This window comes from Crassostrea angulata, chromosome 10 (genome assembly GCF_025612915.1).
Source record: "Crassostrea angulata isolate pt1a10 chromosome 10, ASM2561291v2, whole genome shotgun sequence".
NCBI lineage: Eukaryota > Metazoa > Mollusca > Bivalvia > Ostreida > Ostreidae > Magallana > Magallana angulata.
The window spans coordinates 15,745,001-15,764,207 of NC_069120.1; the positions used below are offsets into that span (position 1 = coordinate 15,745,001).

At 34.1% G+C, this 19,207-nt stretch overlaps 2 protein-coding genes across 5 annotated transcripts in view; one reads left to right on the forward strand and one right to left on the reverse strand.

The window, feature by feature from the left end:
* Positions 1-19,207, reverse strand: part of LOC128166486 (multiple epidermal growth factor-like domains protein 6) — a 25,147-nt gene extending 5,940 nt beyond the window's left edge. For 2 of the 4 annotated variants that reach the window (XM_052831674.1, XM_052831673.1), the window contains exons 1-11: positions 8,497-8,614; positions 6,420-6,543; positions 4,262-6,006; positions 3,907-4,044; positions 3,508-3,713; positions 3,064-3,132; positions 1,526-1,727; positions 1,092-1,208; positions 738-913; positions 489-602; positions 162-235 (exon numbers count right to left, since the gene is read on the reverse strand). In XM_052831674.1, coding sequence (XP_052687634.1) covers positions 162-235; positions 489-602; positions 738-913; positions 1,092-1,208; positions 1,526-1,727; positions 3,064-3,132; positions 3,508-3,713; positions 3,907-4,044; positions 4,262-6,006; positions 6,420-6,543; positions 8,497-8,614 — 3,083 coding nt within the window. Of the gene's footprint in view, positions 1-161; positions 236-488; positions 603-737; positions 914-1,091; positions 1,209-1,525; positions 1,728-3,063; positions 3,133-3,507; positions 3,714-3,906; positions 4,045-4,261; positions 6,007-6,419; positions 6,544-8,496; positions 8,615-17,467; positions 17,646-17,851; positions 18,057-18,224; positions 18,325-18,964 lie in introns of those variants that run through there. The other 2 variants (XM_052831676.1, XM_052831675.1) reach the window with 2 other exon arrangements.
* LOC128166490 (XK-related protein 6-like) lies at positions 9,912-14,691 on the forward strand. The gene is made up of 3 exons (XM_052831685.1): positions 9,912-10,584; positions 11,277-11,527; positions 11,950-14,691. The coding sequence occupies exons 1-3, from the start codon at positions 10,004-10,006 to the stop codon at positions 12,678-12,680; spliced, it is 1,563 nt and encodes a 520-aa protein (XP_052687645.1). The 5' UTR covers positions 9,912-10,003; the 3' UTR covers positions 12,681-14,691.

Consider the following 19,207-nt stretch of genomic DNA (forward strand, 5'->3'; position numbering starts at 1 on the left):
GTGAAATTTCTATAACAGTTACTATAGTTTTATTCATTCCTCAAATTTGTCTAGGCTATGAAGCTATGAAAAGTTCAAAAACAGCAATGTTTAACATCTTGTAATATTTAAGTGTAAAGTCTGTATTGTATGACTCAAACAATGCAAAATGTAAAACTCACATTTCACTTTGGTTAGAATATATCAATTGTCTCTTGGACTCCACAGCCAGCCATGGGTAATATTGTCTAGGAACCTGTCAATAAAATTACTGTCAAAATCATCTACATCTACAAGTACATATACATGTACATCCATGCAACATTTTACATGCCATATACATGTAAATTCTTAAATATCAGACCATGGCAAACTATTGTATACAAGTTGGGTTTTTTTCTCCTTCGTAAGTTAATTTCCATTGTCAAAAATTTCCAGAAGTACTTGTACATTTCAGTACACATTGTATGAGATCACAATGTAAATAACATGTAGTACAATTGACTTACTGGATCTGACTGAGATTCTGAGGATGAGCTGATGGCAAAGTAAAAGTTGGCGAGTTTAGCTCTTCCATTAGAAAACAGGTACACATTCATTGGAATCACAAGTCTATGTATTATCTGTGAGAGAGGAGAAAAAAAAAGAAATATGATTTCACAAAATAAAAAAGGGCATATGCTCTAAAATACCTAATAAGGAATTTCAAATACCTTGAACAATCTTTTTGTACTCAAAATGCATACAATACACCATACCTTTTTCTCCTTTAAGTAGATGATTCCAGCTAAAACGTCGAGAGCATGTGTGATTAGTTCAGTAGATTTGGTGCTGAATGTTACATTAGGAGGGTTCTCAGAGCTGTACCGAAGCTGTTTCAGATGCTGCTTTAAGTCCCCTTGGTCACACTTCTCAAAGACACTGTATTCAAACTCTGTTGCAAGAAATTAAAATTATAAAACCAAATTCTGAATCCCCCTTTATTATTTTATGGTACTAAATAAAAGTAATGTATGTTTAAATTTTCTGTTGTTGAACATTTACTTTTAACATATAATAATCATCCCATTTCCTCAAAACATGATTATATTCATGATAATTTTGTTTCTTACTTTCATCCTCACAATAGCCATAAAAATGGAAAATATTAGAACAGCTATTCACATCTTCCAGAGACCGTAGAATATCCACTTCATTCTTAAATCTGACCCTCTGGTTTTTATTGCGCTCTTTAAAGATACAAGAAATTAACAATATTAGTCAAATAATCACAAAATGCTAGATTCAAGATATGATAATAATGAACTTCACAACTTCTAAACAACCCTGACACTTTTGTTTTTACAAAATCATAATACATGTATTATACATGTACCTTTCAAAAAATAAACAAGACACACACTTGAATTATATTCTTGATTTAATATTTTGTTACAACTAAAGCTAAATCCAGCACCTTGATACTCACAGATTTTAATTATACATTTAAATTCATTTTTACAAAGAACCAAAAGCACCAAGGATGAAAATATTACAAAATTCAGACCTCTGTTTAGACACTTGACAAGCACAGCGTGATGCTTGTATTCCCCATTGCGTAGTGAAATGTCCAGTGGCATCTGGAGGAATGAGGCCTCCGAGGAGACTTGTAGAAAATGCAGATCCAAGTTTCTCTGACCACCAGTGGATAAAAACTCCCTACCTGCATTTCTTATAGCAGTGCCACCCTCCATTTGGAATCCAAAAGTCTGAAAAACATGTTCTTCTTATCATTAAATAAATTAAATATTTTGTAAGTTGCTAAAAGATTGTACTTACTGAATACCATAAGATTTCACATACTGTTCATGTACACTGTAAAACTTTTCAGTTACCGGTAATGAGAAGTAGACAGATAATGATCAACACTGACCCCAAGTCTGAGTGACTGGGTAACCACTTTAGCTTTTAATTTCAGGGTTATCATTCAATTTAGCAGTTCAAATGTTCCAGATGATAATCTCTTTACTTGAGACTGAGATGCACAGAAATATTGAACTTCTAGCAACATTAAACTTTTAAGATATTGCTGAGTTTAAAAGTCTCACAGAAAGGTTTTCAACCTTCTTTTCTTGATTCTAAGGTATTTATTTCCATGACCGAAATAAACAAGAGACCCATGGACCTTAACCTTAGTTAAAGCTCTGTAAAAAATCCATGGAAATTCACAGTTCTTTCCAGTGGGTAATTTAATGTGTTGTGATGCATGGATAGGAAGATATATCAATATCTAAGGGGTAGAATTAAATAGTATTGAAGATGTTAAACAATTATTTAACAATACAGGTTGGCTACAGGGATGATAATATTATTATAATTTAAAAAACACACTATTGGGTGCATCAAATTAACAACAATTAATACTTGGATATAAAATATCATTCAGTCAAACTTCGTTATCACGAACTAGATGAGACTGTTTAAAAACTTCCAGATATCGAGGGTAAAATACTCAAAAAAAGGGGTTGGGACTCTCAAATCAATTCGACATATCCATTGTACCGGTATTTGAGAATTCGGTGTTTGAGATATTGGAAGTTCAACTGAATGCAGTAAGGTAGGGAATCTACTGAGTCATAATGCACAACACGCCACAATACCAGACAAAAGGCCACCAGAGCCATGGTAGTGAATAAGTAATAAAATTTCTGGAACCTGATAATCAGATTGTTAGTATAGTGTGTGTTATATACAAGACGGTAGTTTATAACATGAGTGACCATGGAAGCTCTCAAGTTGATTCATTTTATCTATGCATCTAATATATCATAAGAAGTCTAACTGCTTAATGAATTTAAATAGGTATTACAAGCAGATAAATATTATAGCAATGAAACACTAGCTTTTAGTCCGACTACTCAATTCAGTTGTCAAAAAACAACAACATCTATGATATATTCATAGATATGTTAAATGTCATTATATACACCTCATTTAATACCAATTTTCTAACTATGAAAGCTAAATTCAACTCTTTAAAGCCATTTTTAAAATTAAAGAGTTATATATTACACATTCCACACTTTATTTCAGTGAGATGCTTACATTTTCATCCAAATTCTGCGATCGGTGCCTGAGCCAAGGGCAGATGGTATGAAGTAATGGAACACCTTCCTATTTGTTATAGAAAGCTGATTTAAAAATTCTGACACCACTTCTCCCTCCAAATACCAACTGAGTTCCCCCCAAATTAATGTCACGTACAATAAAAAGTACATGCAAAACAAAATGTGTGTCACTATTTCAAGTTTCTCTGTCTTGTTTTAAGAAGAGGCTCTTTTTCTCTACTTGCTAGCCTTCTTACTGCCCTATACACCAAAGGCTTCACAGGCAGTAAGTAAGTAAGTAAGTAAGTATAAGTACATGTAAGTAAGTAAGTATGTAGCTTGCCTTCTTCTTCGACAAAACATTCAATCACATCAGTACATACCGTACAGACGAACCAAATCATAAACTTAATTTTAAGAAATAGTCTTCTTTTTTTTTTACCTCTGGAGAGTGGTTTTCATCTTCAAGGACATTAGTGCTCTTTTGGGGTTTTGTACATGAAGCACAGAGATGCATGTGCTTCCGCCTGACAATAATTGTTACAATGATGATTGTCAAAATTGTCAACAACATGGCTGCTGTCACACTTCCTGCAATGGCCATGGTGTCAGCATTTTTATCTTTCAAGCTATTGGAGCTTCTGAGAGCTGGAAAAAGATGTAAATTATTATATGCATTGCTATGTTACATCCTGTTTATACCTGGCTTAATACATATATTTGTAATGTTCATATATACGGTAATATGGTTGTCATTTGCTTTTTTTAATACACGATGGTGAATCAGTAGAATGGGACAATAAATATAAAATCCTCTTTGACAACCTGATAATTTGTTTACCCATTTGACAAGTTGACCCTGTCCACCCCTCAGCACAGCCCTGGGGACACGCTCCATTGCGATAGTCACATGCCTCATTGTCCTTACACACTCCACACCTCTGATCACAGTTAGGTCCAAAACTGCCAGGTATGCATTCTGTAAAAGGAAACAGAATCTTCATTAATATCTTATAAAACAATTTGCATTGTCATTTATAGTTTTACCTGCACTGAATATTGCAAAATACATTTACATTTGTATTTATGCAATACATCTTACACATCATGTGCAACAATCTGAGTTTGCCAATCACTAATAAGTTCATCATTATGATAGGAACATTGTCTTAATTCTGATTGGTCTCCAGACTTACTTTTATCACACTTGTCTCCTGTCCATCCTTCCAAGCATCCATTGGTACATATTCCAGACATCTGCTCACAAAAAGCACCTTGGCAATTTGAGCTGCATGTGTTTTCACACTCCAATCCATACCTACCAACATCACACCCCTGGTCACAGAAGCCATTTTGGTGGAAGCAGGTGCCCCCCTGACACCAAGAACTGCAGCGAGAGGAACAGTTCTTTCCAAACATATTAGAAGAACATCCCTGGGTGCAAGATCCATCATAACGACTACATATGTCTTTATTACAATTTACAGGACATGTAATGTTGCATTGAGGTCCATAGAATTTTGGTATGCAGTCTTTACATATCCCAGATACCCTATCACACTGACTTTTTTCGCAGTTAAGAGGGCATGTTTTATTGCAGTAGTCACCATAAAACCCATCCTGACATCCGTACACACACATCATAGTGATTTCATTACAAGCCTTTCTGTCAGGTGACTGATATTTACAGTTTTTAGGGCAAGTACTTTCACAGTAGTCCCCAAAACGGAACGGACTGCAGGGATACTTGCATTTTCCATTCTCTCTGTAGCACTCTTTCAATGAACAATGCTCACTGCAGGTAAAATTGCAAAAATCACCGTAATACCCAGGCAGGCAACCTTCCAAACAGCTCCCAGAGTCTTTGTCACAGTGAATGAAATTACTGTAAGCATTTCTCTTACAGTACTGACTGCATTGTTGTTCACAAACTGTTCCATACCATCCAGAAAAACACTCTGAGCACATCCCTGTGTCTATATATACCTGACACTGTGTGCATTCTGTGGGACACCTCCTATCACACTGATTGCCATACATGCCTTTTAGACATCCATATGTGCAATAACCATCTTGCATCAAACAAGAGCCATCACCAGCACAGAATGCACTGCAATTCGTCTCGCAACTTTCCCCATAGAATCCCATCTCACAGCCATCTCTACACCTGCCATCACTGTTACTGCAGGCTGACTGACCCCCCTTACAGTGACTGCTACATTCCTTGCAGATTAATCCATTCATTGACATATGAAACCCTTGGTCACAGTTCAAACAAACCATTTGTGGATAATCCTGATCAGAGCATTTTGTACAGTTCTCGATCAGACACTCTCTGTCACAATACTTTCCATACCATCCGTGTGCACAACCACTATGGCACACTCCTGTATTTTTATCACAGAACTCTCCATTGCCACAGTGTCCTCTGCAGGGCAAGCATTGATAATTCTCTGAGTAATACCCTTCATCACATGACAAGCAGTCCATTCTGTGGTAGTAGTTTTCCTTGCATTCATTACAGTGGTCTATCGTACATATTTTATCACAGTTGTAACCAAAGTATCCATGCTTACAGCCATTGAAGCAGACTCCTGTTGTAGTATTGCAGGCAAGACTTCCTCCTTTACAGAAATCACTGCAGTTCACACAAGAATGGGAGGTAATGTTCCAGAACTTTCCCATAGTACAGTTTGAACAGTAAATGTAGTTATTGGTAACGCCACAGCTCACACAATTTTCAAAATCACAATCTTGCTCATCACATCTTTCTCCTCTCCAGCCAATATTGCAGCCATAAAGGCAGTGGCCAAACCTGTCACATTTCGTCTGGTTAATTTTGCAGTTCTTGCTGCAGTATTCTGTACAGCCTGCACCATATTTACCAGGTTTACACATAGTGCAGGTCTCATTATAACCATCCCAGAGACATTCCACACAACTGTTTGAAAGAAATAAAATGTAACTGTTCCTTTATCAGAGCATTTCAGATTAAAACACATGCACATTCATTTGTCTCTATGAGCAAACATACGGTCACTTCTATATCAAAACAACCTTTATAGACTTTTTAGGATTATTTTTAAATTACAAATATAAAGAACAAATTCAGGTTTAGATAAAATATTGGTTAATGCAGGTCATTTGAAAAATATGAAATTTTAGAACCTAAAATGTGCAAAAATTAAGTAACTTACATAAAAAGTATCAAATGAACCGTATACTAGTGCATTTTTTTTTTATTTTGCTAAATTTAAAATACAGAGAAAAAAAAATTGATACCAGTACTGTATATGAATCTATCTAAACTCTTGCTTGTGTATCCAACAAAATGGTAAAAAGAGAAAATTTTACCCTGAGGAGCAAGTTCTATCGCAATTCTTGCCAGAGTACCCCTGCCGACATCCATAGAGACACCCCCTGCCACTAATGCAGAAGTCATTCCCATACATACATTCACCAACCATGCATTCTGACTCTGTAATTTACAAACAAACAGTAATAACATGTTCGAATAAAGACACCAACAATGCATACAATTCTGTGCTTAAAAAAATAACTATTAATAATTTACTCCAATGAAAATCAGTGAAAAAAAAGGTCCATGATTTCTTAATAAATATGTCCTTTCTATATACCCCAGAAAAATTGACACATAAAACATATTTCTTATAAAAATATATAAAGGAAAACTCTGTTATCTTTTATCAATTTTAAAGTTCTTGATTAAATAATTTAAACTATTTTTAAATCATTTTATGCAAAATCCATAAAGAATTTTTAGCTGTGACAGTGTGTCTTTCAACCAAACACAATATAGGGATAATTTTTAAGCAGAATTCTTAACACTTTTCATTCTGTATGTTTATGCGTCACATGCAAGATAATACCAGGTAATTTAAAATATTAAATTTTCATCCAAGTTACAAATCTCAGATTGAATAAAATCTGATTTTGAAGATGGTAAATAAAGCTACTTACTAAGACCAGCTAGTATCTGACATCTTATATGCAAGATGCACCATAATAATGTTGTGATTCATTACTATAAAGAAACGAGTCAATTGCATGCTGACATAATGAAGTTGCAAATCAACATATTTATCCAGCCTATACTGACATTCATATATATATTTTAAGTATTTATTTAATTAACAAGCTTCTCAACATACATGTAAATATGTTGCATATCAACATAAATATGTAATTTAAACATGTCGTCATGAATATGTTGCATGTTGATATAAATATGTTGCATCTTGCATGCAGATCTAGCGGATCACTATATATAGATAGTAAGTAAGTAAAGATTTCCCTTTATATTATAAATATCAAATCCTGAAAAAATATTATCGGTAGTAACTTCCATTGTATTGCAATCTGTCTGCATGTAGACATAAATATGCACGTTGACATTATATTCCTATAAGGTTACAGATAGAAATTAACAGATTAAAAACCCTATTGTACAGTGGAGTTTCAAGAAAGCACCTGTTTTAACAATAACTACCGCAGTTTTGACATTTTTTTAGCAAATCAAGCTTGTCAAAATGATACTCTTCTAAGTAATGGCATAAAATAATGATTTCAAAGCAACAAAAACATACAAATGTTACAATGCAGTTCAGACAGAATAAAACTTCCTGTCTTGGCTTTAACAAAATATTACACAGGTCCAGTATAATCTCCAGATTTAGCTATATAGCTTGAATAAGCTAAATAGCTTTATTAAGCTATTCAGAATAGCTTCATTTAGCTATTTTGCCATATATTTTTCTTAAATGTGTAATTTTTTCAATATGTATAAAAAATCGCACTTTAGTGCAGTGATAATTTTCAACTTTGAACTGTTCTGTAAACAATGCATGTAAAGATTACTCATAAGTTTGCGTCTCCTTAAGAGACTTTGCACTAAAAGTTTTGGGGCAACTGATTCATGACCACACAGTTACTTCTTGAATGAAATATAAAGGAGGTCAGTTATGGTAAACAAGATAATTGATTGGTAATTATCTATCACAATGAGAAGAAATCATACTTATCCACGCCTCATTGCACACAAAGTGGTGAACAGTTACCCAAACAATGGAAATATATGTTTTGCTTAAAAGTGTTTAAAAGCTGCAGTGTTAAAACTATCTTACATTTGGGTCAAGTTTATAATGGTCAGTGGCACAGATATGAGTAGAAGTTAATTGCGTCCATTTCTTACAATTAATATTTTCTTCAAAAACTGCATATAAATAGCTTTATTAAGCTATTTTGAATAGCTTTATAAAGCAATATAGCTTTTTCAAGCTATATAGCTTAATCTGGAGATTGTACTGGACCTGTTACACTTATTTACAAAAGCAAAATATCACGGGAGTGTCGTAAAAGAAAATAGAAATGAAATCACTGTTAACAAAAATACGATATCACGATATATTACCAGCATGGCAGAATTTCAGCAAAGCAAACAGTAGCAAAAACCAAAATAACCCCAAACATCCCATTTCATGGTTTTGACATTTTTTACTTTCAATAAAATTAAATCGTACCAAGAACATTTCCAAGTTGATTTTTACTGGGTAATAAACTCTTTAACAAAATGAAAATATGGTTGTAAAAAGAAAGGAATTTCAAACATATATAGAAATGTTAAAATAATGCTTTGGCATGAAATTTGATAGTAAATATCAAGTGTATTTTTAAGAACGAGTTAACATGTCAACAATTTTTGGTAGACGGACATCTCGGCCCAACGACACCTCGGCCCAGGGCGGTTGACACCTCGGCCCAGACGGGTCGGCCCAAAACTATTGACACCTCGGCCCATGTACAAGACACCTCGGCCCACAGAAATTTTTATTTAAAAATATGTACAAGACACCTCGGCCCAAAGAAACAATGATTCTTAAAATATTTGATAGACAGTCGAACGTATGTTCTTGTACTCATAAAGACACAATTAATTCAATACAATTTTTTGATGATAAAAGTTTCATCCAGTATCTTACAATACGTATTTTTCTAATACACTAACATACTTACTTTGTTCCTTAATTGACAATGTATTTTATTATTATTACGTGTCCCAAAATTTAATTAAAAGTTCATTAAAAATAATGAATTTAATAGACTCTTAAAAGTGGATATATACTAGAAGCATTTCTAATGTTTCTGGTGTAAATTATTGCAATATTTTTTTTAATTATGACTGTAGTCAATTATTTTTTTTTTTGAAAATGAAAAGCAGAATTTATAAACAGTAAACACAATCCTTTTTTCTTAACCTTGGATCATTTTTGTTAAGTTTATCACATTCTTAAACAAAGTAAAAAACTGAATAATTCATGATTTAAGTTTAATAAACAGGGTGAGAATATTGCTGCTTTGTTTGTCTAGACATGGTTTTATTCATTTGCGTATAAGACCGTACGTGGAACATTAACTGGCAAGATTGGAAATATACAGCTTACTAACACAGAATATACAAGATCTATTCAACAGGTGTGTCGTGTGCCCATGTGCGCGGGGGGAAGATTGGAAATATACAGCTAACTAACACATAATATACAAGATATACTCAACAGGTGTGTCGTGTGCCCATGTGCGCGGGGGGAAGATTGGAAATATACAGCTAACACAAATATTTTTTTAATTACAAATTATATATATCATATAATTTATATTCAATAAAATATAAATAAAACATGAAAATCATTGATATTTTATTTTAATTCTGCTTGAGCCGAGATGTCTTTTGCTTGGGCCGGGGTGTCTCAAAATTTGGGCCGACCCGTCTTGGCCGAGGTGTCCTGGGGCCGAGGTGTCGTTGGGCCGAGGTGTCTGACATTCCAATTTTTAATCCGAACTGACTCAAAATGTGAATCAACTTCTTATCATTCAATAAATACGTAGTTGTATAGATACTGTGGCCTTGAGCAAATATCAAAATGAATTCCGGTGATACTGTCAGACATAAACTAATGCCTTTAGTTAAGAGTGGAAAAGTGCCTTACACTCGCCGTGTGTATTATGCAGAAAAAGAAAAGGCAGAAAGGCTGGACACTGTTGACAGGGAACTCGAATTGATTGAGAACAACTTAAAAAAGAACGACATAGACATACCTGAAAATGGAGATTCAGGGGAATCTCAACCAGACTGCGCCGTACAAATCAAAGGAAAGGGAAAGAAAACAAAGATTTTTAAAACCATTAAATACCCATTTCAGTACTATGACATTATTTTTGCCGTGTTTTCAATCATTCTGTTCTTTTATGATGTTGTGTCAGATGTTCTGTTGGCTGTACACTACTATGCACTTGATAGATGGGTTGCATTTGGATTCACGACTGGGTTTATTGTGTTGCCAGCTCTGATATCAAATGGACAAAGTGCTCGGTGGTATTTGGTTGACTATGAGCAGGAGCAGAAAAAACTGTCAAAGAAACCAAAGACTGAGGTTACCCCATTCAGGATCTGGGCTTTAAGAATTTTCTTCACGTTTCCGCTGATGTTGGGACCAGTTGTAAGGTATATTTCACTTAATTTTGTACTTACTATAAAGTTAAAAAATATTATATACCTGTACTTCTTTGTCTCTTCAGAGGTATGTTATTAACCTACATCATCACGTTACTTGGGGCTTGAGACTTGCACTTGACGTCACTTCATTCTTCTGTCTTGATGACTATATCTGCGAGCTTGCAATACTTTACCAAAATGACAAACTATATAAGCCTGTAAATCCAATCGTGCATCCATAGAGTATATAAATACTGTAAATTGGCACATAATCACAAGGGTCTTAATTTCACAGTGTGAGGGATTTTCCCGCAAAATTGACCCATCGTGAATACTATCATTACTTCTCAAATACGTTTTAATGCTTCATACTTTGATCACTGCACCATGAAATCATTCTGGATTGCGATTAGTACTTTTTGAGAAATCATAAAATTTCAACACAGTGATGTGGAATTAAAACGACATACAGTATCACTTAAAATATATAATAATATTGAATAACATTGGTCTTGTTAGGGCAGTTCACTCAACAAAAATTAATTCAAAAAAAAGTTTGCTTTATTGCTTTGCTTGCCCAAATAGGATCTGACATTTTAAAGTTGTCAAGCCCTAATATACACAGTATATTTTTTTTTTACATGCAAAATCTATCTCATTGCCAAACATTGCTCAAGACAAACAATTACTTTACACTTCAGACATTCTGAATTCATTTACCACGGCATCAAGAGCAAGTCAGGTAGTGATGCAACAGAAAAAGAAAGAAAGAAGAAATGGCATCATTATAAACAAATGCTGTATGAAGATACTGATGCTGGCTTGGTTCGCATGTTTGAATGCTTTCTGGAGGCTGCTCCACAACTTGTCCTTCAGCTTTTCATCTTGTTTAGAGAAATTATTGAGAATGGTGTGGATGGGAACAATGATCTAGTAGAGCATGGGCATATGAGTAAGCATTTTATGTTAAGCTTGTTTTCAAATTTTATTTTTTTGTATAATGCTTTGCCTGATGTTCCTAAATAAAATTGCAGCTTCATTTTCTGAATTTCATTTACCTGATAATAATTTGATTTTTGGTCGTTTTTTGAAATTTATTTGACACTTGTGACTTATTATTGTAACATATCTGATATGTAATCTGATATGTAATTTGTTGCCAACCTTATAATAAATGATGGTCGGAAAAGTACTATACATGCTAATATGATGTATGTGTATGATTGTTCTATTTTCTTTGCTTCAAAACATTATAAACAGACCAGTTTATATGTACAATGAATGACAGTATCAGAAGTCACAAAAATTTTAAGTCATAAAAATCTGACACAAAATGTCCGATAAGTAATTGGTAGCAAATTTGTCTTTTATCAGAAATCATTCGAGTGGTTGCACTGGTTGGATCTTGGATAGGCCTTTCCTTCAGTCTGACTTCCTACCACAAAGCACTTAGAGCCATGCAACACTCGGAACTCCACGAAAAGTACGTCAGTAAAGAAGACCAGTCCGAAAACCACAAGCCAAAGAAACAAAGCCTTCTGGCCACACTAATGCTTACCATCGGGTATTTCTCTTGGAGGATGTGCGAGATTGGACCAAGGGTGCTTATTTTGGCCTTGTTTGCTTCAAAATTTACCTATTTCGTACTTGTAGCTGCAGCTATTCATTGGATTATTATGACTCTGTGGCTGCTTTGTCAGAAGACTAGTTTCTATGGTGAGAAGAGGAGAGATGAGGTTATCTTTAACATTATCCTGGGATATGCCATGATCTTTTGTTTCCTGAATGCTAGAGATGGTCATACAAGGTACAGAGCAATTGTTTACTACATTCTTTTCTATGCTGAAAACATTTTCATGCTTGGAATGCGGTTGCATTTTGGGAGTGAGAAGGAAGACTGGCTTTATTTCACTGCCATTGGAGCAGTAGCAGGAGGTTGTGTGTTACATATTGTTATCCAACTTATTTACTACAAGACCTGCCACCCCAAGGCATCAGACATCAAGATTTTTCTCCACCCTACTGAGCAGTACAATTGCTACCAGTCCATCTGCCATACACTAGACCAAGATGAGGACCAGTCAAGTGCAGCAAATGCTATTTAGTGCCTTATTGATTCAACGCAAGAACCAGACTATAACAGTAGACATTGTTGCAAGTTTCAGCATGCGCAATTCAGTAATGACATGACTTTAGTTTTGTATGAATTTCCCTAAAGTAACAAAGATTAATTATTCATGTCAGTTAGAATTTACTGTTCTGTTATAATAATTAATTTATAATATATAATTTAAAAGCACATACTTCACACCAATGCAGCATTTCTGCATTCTAGTCTCTCATTGTATGGAATTACATATTTGTTGTGCTGTTTTAAAAAATTTGCACATTTATTGTAAGTCTCTAACAGTACATTTTGTAAACATTTTCGAAAAAAGGGGAAGCAGTTTCTTAACATGATTCACTTTTTAAATTTCATTGTTACACAAAAGCATGATAAAAGTTGAAAAGACTTTGAGCCTCCATGACATAGATTTGACTGCTGATCTGTATAGCTATACAAGTACCATACTTCAGTACTGAGGTGGTATCCCTCATTTTGGATGAACTGCACAATCACATACACAGTGCTGTTATTGACTTAGAGAGGGAACATGTTGAATCCTATTTGTGTGTATGTGTGTTAGTGTATATATATATGAATTTATCTTTCATAGTTCCATGGACCAAAATATTGTTGATTTTGTATTGTTGATATTTTACATGGAGTATGTGACGTAGCACAATGAAACTTGTAGACTTGTTATTACAAAAGTTACCGGTAATTATCTGAGTAAAACAATCAATGGTAAATTTAAATCATAAAATCTCACTGTCATTGTTCAAGGGTGAAACTGTTCTGAACATTGTCCTGTACACTAGTTTTCTGGTCAATATATCATGAACCCTTTGCTGAACAGGCATCAAACTTGGTAATGGTACTTAGGTACCTTATTCTGTTGGCATTAAAAAAAGAAGTCTTGTCCATCTTTAGTCATGGATTCAAAGGTCAAGCTCCTCTTTTGTTCTGTCCCTAAGAACAATTTGGTTGTTTGCTCAGAATGTCATCCTTTTCGATACTGATGAAAGGGAGGTACATATATATTTTTAGAAACAATTTCCTTTAAATATTTTCAATTACCAGTTGTACTTTTTTGTTACATAGTTACTCAATTATATAGTTTTCTTACAATAAGGAGCTTACCATGCTTGCTGCCACATGTCTAAAGATCCATTCACCAATCTAGTCTTCTCCTAGTGTTCCCAGTGTACTCCTAGTGTTCCCAGTGTACTCCTAGTGTTCCCAGTGTACTCCTAGAGGTCCCAGTGTACTCCTAGAGGTCCCAGTGTACTCCTAGTGTTCCCAGTGTACTCCTAGAGGTCCCAGTTTACTCCTTGTGTTCCCAGTTTACTCCTAGTGTTCCCAGTGCACTCCAAGTGTTCCCATTTGTATCTATACCGGTACATGTAGGTGCTGTTTGTGACCGTTTTATTATTGCCAAAAGTAGTCGGAGACTATTATACATATCTCGAGTCCCAGTTGTCTACCCATACAGTAGTGTTCAGAATCATGCATGCACAAGTTTTATGTGATGAACAAAATTTTTCATCCATTTCACATACTATTACACATTTTGTGCGACCTGATAAATTTAGAAACTACGATATTATATATGTACGGTATATTCAATTTAATAGTTGTACTATGATTAGCTTAGAAGTCTGCATGATCAATTTTCAACAAGATCATGTACCTTATCTGTTTAAGTAATGAAAATTAAATAATTTCCTATTTAAGTTTATTTGCTACATGTACTTTAGTAGTCTAATTCTTGAATGTTAATTACACTGCGGGCCTGTGTTACTGGTTGCTTGATTTAAACCTATCCCATCTTAAATGTGCCTTTTTAAGCTTTGCACGGTTCAGAATAATTTAATTGTAGAATGGTGCACACATTTTGTAAAAATGTTACATTACTTTTCTCAGGATTTGTTAATTCTTTGCATTATTTATATCTAATGCATCTTTTTTTCTTATTTTCTGAAAGATTTTGAAATAAATTGTTTGACACTCAACTTCCTCCATTATCATTCATTTACACAAAATTTGATAAATTTATACAGATTATCAGTATACATTGCATAGCCCAAATAAGAATTTTAGAATGCATGGTACAAGTGACGGGTCTGTGGAGTACAATTGCTGGTATAGATATTGATACGTCCATGCATTGATTTTTATCCTGTTGATTCAAACATTGCTCAAATTAGTATTTTATTATAGCACGTAAAAATGAATTAAGAATTAAAGAAGCAAGGCAAATGTAAGATGTTATGTTGTTCATCACATCTCAAGTGTTGGATGGGGTGCTGTGGTATTTAACCTACATTGTTCTGAAATGACTGTTTACGAGCATTATTGATTAGCTAATAGTGAACAAATTCTTGTAAAATTTTATAGGATCCGAGAGCATTTAAAATTTGTTTTCAGTAATCTTTCATCATTAGCTAATTGTTTTTATTCTAAAAATACCTTATCTTTTCTCCTGCTAATTGTGTGTATTATATGCCTATGAGCCACATGGCTCCTTTGGTCAATGAAGAATTTTCTTATCCATTTTAACAAAAAATTATTTAATTACCAATAGCTATTTTACTCCAAAATATAAAGAGTTCGCTTAAAAATTATCAAAAGGAAAGCTTGAACGAGAGATGTTTATGAAACACTTGACTTACGGCCCCCTCCCTTGGAGACCTCTGCAAAGAAAATGAATGGAAACTTACCTGCAAATAATTGAAATTTTTTTTTTAAGTCCAAGGAGCATAACTATCAACACGTAAAAAGCTGTCAATGTGACAGCAAACTGGGTTTTCTTTTATGTGAACTGTATATCCATAATCCATGTCAACCCTGAATAAACACTACCTACCGTATCCAGAGAAATGGAGTACCCATATGCAATATTTTGCCAAAAATGACCAAGTTCAAAAGCTGGTATTATTTTCATAAATTATCAGAAATCAAAATCCTAACAATGTGCACACCTCTGATATATGTACAATTGATCTTCAAAAGAACAACTTCCTAATTAAAAACTGTAGGAGGAGTTATCTGTACAATAAGCCCTTTTTTAAGGGTACCCTACATGCAATATTTTGCCAAAAAATAACCAAATTCAAAAGCTGGTATTTTTTTCATAAATTATCAGAAATCATTTTACAATTTATCTGCAAATAACAACTTCCTATCTTGAAAACTGTAGGAGGTGTTATCCGTACAATAAGGGTACCCTTTATGCAATATTTTGCCAAAAAATGACAAAGTTCAAAAGCTGGTATTATTTTTATAAATTATCAGAAATCAAAATCCTAGCAATATGCATACCTCTGATATATGTACAATTGATCTGCAAAAGAACAATTTCCTATCTTGAAAACTGTAGGAGGAGTTATCTGTACAATGAGGGTACCCTTTTAGCAGCGACCCGCTGGCCATTTTCACCATTTTGATAACCGGATTTTTTCGTTGGAAAACCTGGTTAAAAATTGCTTGATTTACCCAAAATCAACTTGACCTTAATATTCTCACCATGAATCTATATAGCAAATTTCATTTCAGTATGTGTAACCTCTGCAAAGAAAATAAACAGAAACTGTTGGTGGAGCAACAGACAAACGGACAGCTGCAAGCAATATGCCCTCCCTTCTTTGAATAGCCTCACCCGGCATAAATATTAATTGAAATTTCATTTGTATCTATGTACATGTATTTCCATTGTCATACTATGATAAATAAAAACAAGAGATGTTTGTAAAACACATATACCCCCCTCCCTTGGAAACATCCACAAAGAAAATAAACGTAAACTGCAAATAACTGGAATTCTTTTAAATCCAAGGGGTATAACTCTGTCAAAAATTGCTCTATCATACAAGATATCAAAACTTGACCTAGATATTATCATAATAAACCTGCATACCAAATTTCATTTCAATATGTTCATCCTCTTCAAAGAAAATGAACGGAAACTCCAAATAACTGGAATTTTTCTACGTCCAAGGGACATAACTCTGTCCAAAATTGCTCGATCGCACCCAATATCGAAGTTGACCTAGATATTATCATGATAAACAGGTATACCAAATCTCCTTCCAATATGTTCATCCTCTGCGAAGAAAATGAGTGGAAACTGCAAATAACTGGAATTTTTTTTCATCCAAGGGTCTTAACTCTGTCGAAAATTGCTCGATCGTACCCAATATCGAACTTGACCTAGATATTATCATGATAAACCTGTATACCGAGTCTCCTTCTAATATGTTCATCCTCTGCGAAGAAAATGAGTTGAAACTGCAAATAACTGGAATTTTTCTACGTCCAAGGGACATAACTCTGTCGAAAATAGCTCGATCGTACCCAATATCGAACTTGACCTAGATATTATCATGATAAACCTGTATACCAAATTTCATTCCAATATGTTTATCCTCTGCGAAGAAAATGAACGGAAACTGTTGGTGGACCGACCGACCAACAGACCGACGGACAGACAGCAGCAAAGCAATATGCCCTCCTTTCTTCGAAGGAGGGCATAAAAATGAAATAATTTTTTGGAACAGTATACCAGTTCCCAATTTTACAGAGACTAAAATTCACCAGCTAGATTAAAAAAAAAGACGGTATCCACATCATTTTCAAATGATCGAAGTTTACAAAGCTCACTTTTTTACAGCCTCAGAATGTCAAAGAAAATAAAACAAATTCTCTGAAACAACAATTTTCTTTAAATCAATATATAAAACAAATAATTAAGTTAAGGAATAACAATCCTGCTTGATTTAATAAGTTAACTGTTCATATCATGATACAGGAGCTGCAGGGCTTTCCTGAACTCCCCCAGTTCTTGCTCCAGCTTTCCAATCTTCTCCAGACGTGCCATCAATTCATGCATCTTATCCTCCATTAATTTCCCCTGTCTTTCATAAACCTTGTGAATGTGGTGCTGCATTTCAAGAAGGGTTGCGCTGAGCTAAGAAAAAAAATCACAATTATTTTTAAAATAGTTTTAAGTACCCAGTATATGATTAGAGTTTAATATTGGTATTTGTTTTTCTATGTGTATATTTATGTACGGTAATCATGTTTAAACATTTAATAAAAACTTGAAACTAAATATTATTTCATTGAATCAAAATAGCTGTAATACAGTGATGTACATTATAAATGAGATTCCACCTGGTATTCTGCTGTCTTTTTGAAGTCTCTCAACATATCAGAGTCTCTCTTTCGTTTCTTATTTGTTGCTTCAATGATGTTATTGGCTGCATCCTGTATTTCTAGCCTTGTAAGACCCTTGTTCTCTGGAATTTTAAACACATGCGCACTGCTGAATTCGCCACTTTGATAATTACAGATTTCCTTGGCATCTTCTAATGGCTTTCTGAAACAAAGTTTACAAGTTGTATAACTTTCGATAGATTCATCCTTGGATTGCTACACGTACACTATTTTTTATAAACATTCAAACAATTAAAAATGCTTTGTTATATACAATCTACAAAGGTATTGAATGCTCCATGAACAAATGATAACTTAAACTTATCCTTACTCAGAAAAATCTCCTTCACCAGTCAAAGCTTTCTCAGATTCAATTTCATTAGCAAAAAATTCTGTCTCCTCATTTATAGCTGGTTCTGTCATTTTTCATTCTGTATATTATAAGAAAAGTTATATGTTAACTTTTCATATGTAATACAGCACAATCTGAATGAAATTTTTAATGATAAATACATGTCTTTTGAAAGTGGGTAGATTTTTGGTTTGTTGTTGAACAAAACCCAAACAAACCATAACAAGATTTGCAAACTAGCAACAACAAAAGTTTATACTATAACACTAACCTGTTAACCATTAATATAATTTGGGGGGGGGGGGGTGTGGACTACCTCAAATACTACTTTACTCTGTTGCATACTAACTTTACATTGTCCCTAAAAAGTGAATGGGCTAGTTCGCAAAAAAAAAAAAAACCAAAAAAAACCCAAACTTATAATAGAAATATGACACAAAAAGTGTGGGAGGGGGGCAGCCACCGCAGGCCCGCTGTCGCTACGTAGATATAACTGCACAACAAAATGCTCATATCGATTAAATTATCACATTTCTACGAAAAATTTGCGAAATTGATTTTCACACTCCTGTCCGACGAAATATAACGTTAGGCCTATTCAATTGCTCCAAAAAAAAAAAAAAAAAAATCCCGCAAAGGCTATGTTTGCAACAAATTGCAAAATCAATGTGTAAGCAGTCTATTTCTCACAAGAAATCTATAGCAAACAAAGTTATTACAATTTGGTCGGAGTTGAACAGCATAAAGAGATTATTTTCCATCTAGCAGAACTCTGTTGTCTGTAGGCTAATTTCGTTCGGCGAGGAAAATTACTTCAATAAAAACCGCCATTTGATCTTTTGGAACTGTCCACGTAGGGGTGCAAAAACTGATACATATAGGAAAATTTAATGTGTTTGTGTTTTTAAACTATCAACCTTAACCAATAACTTATCAAATACTTTGTAAAATTTTAAAAATAA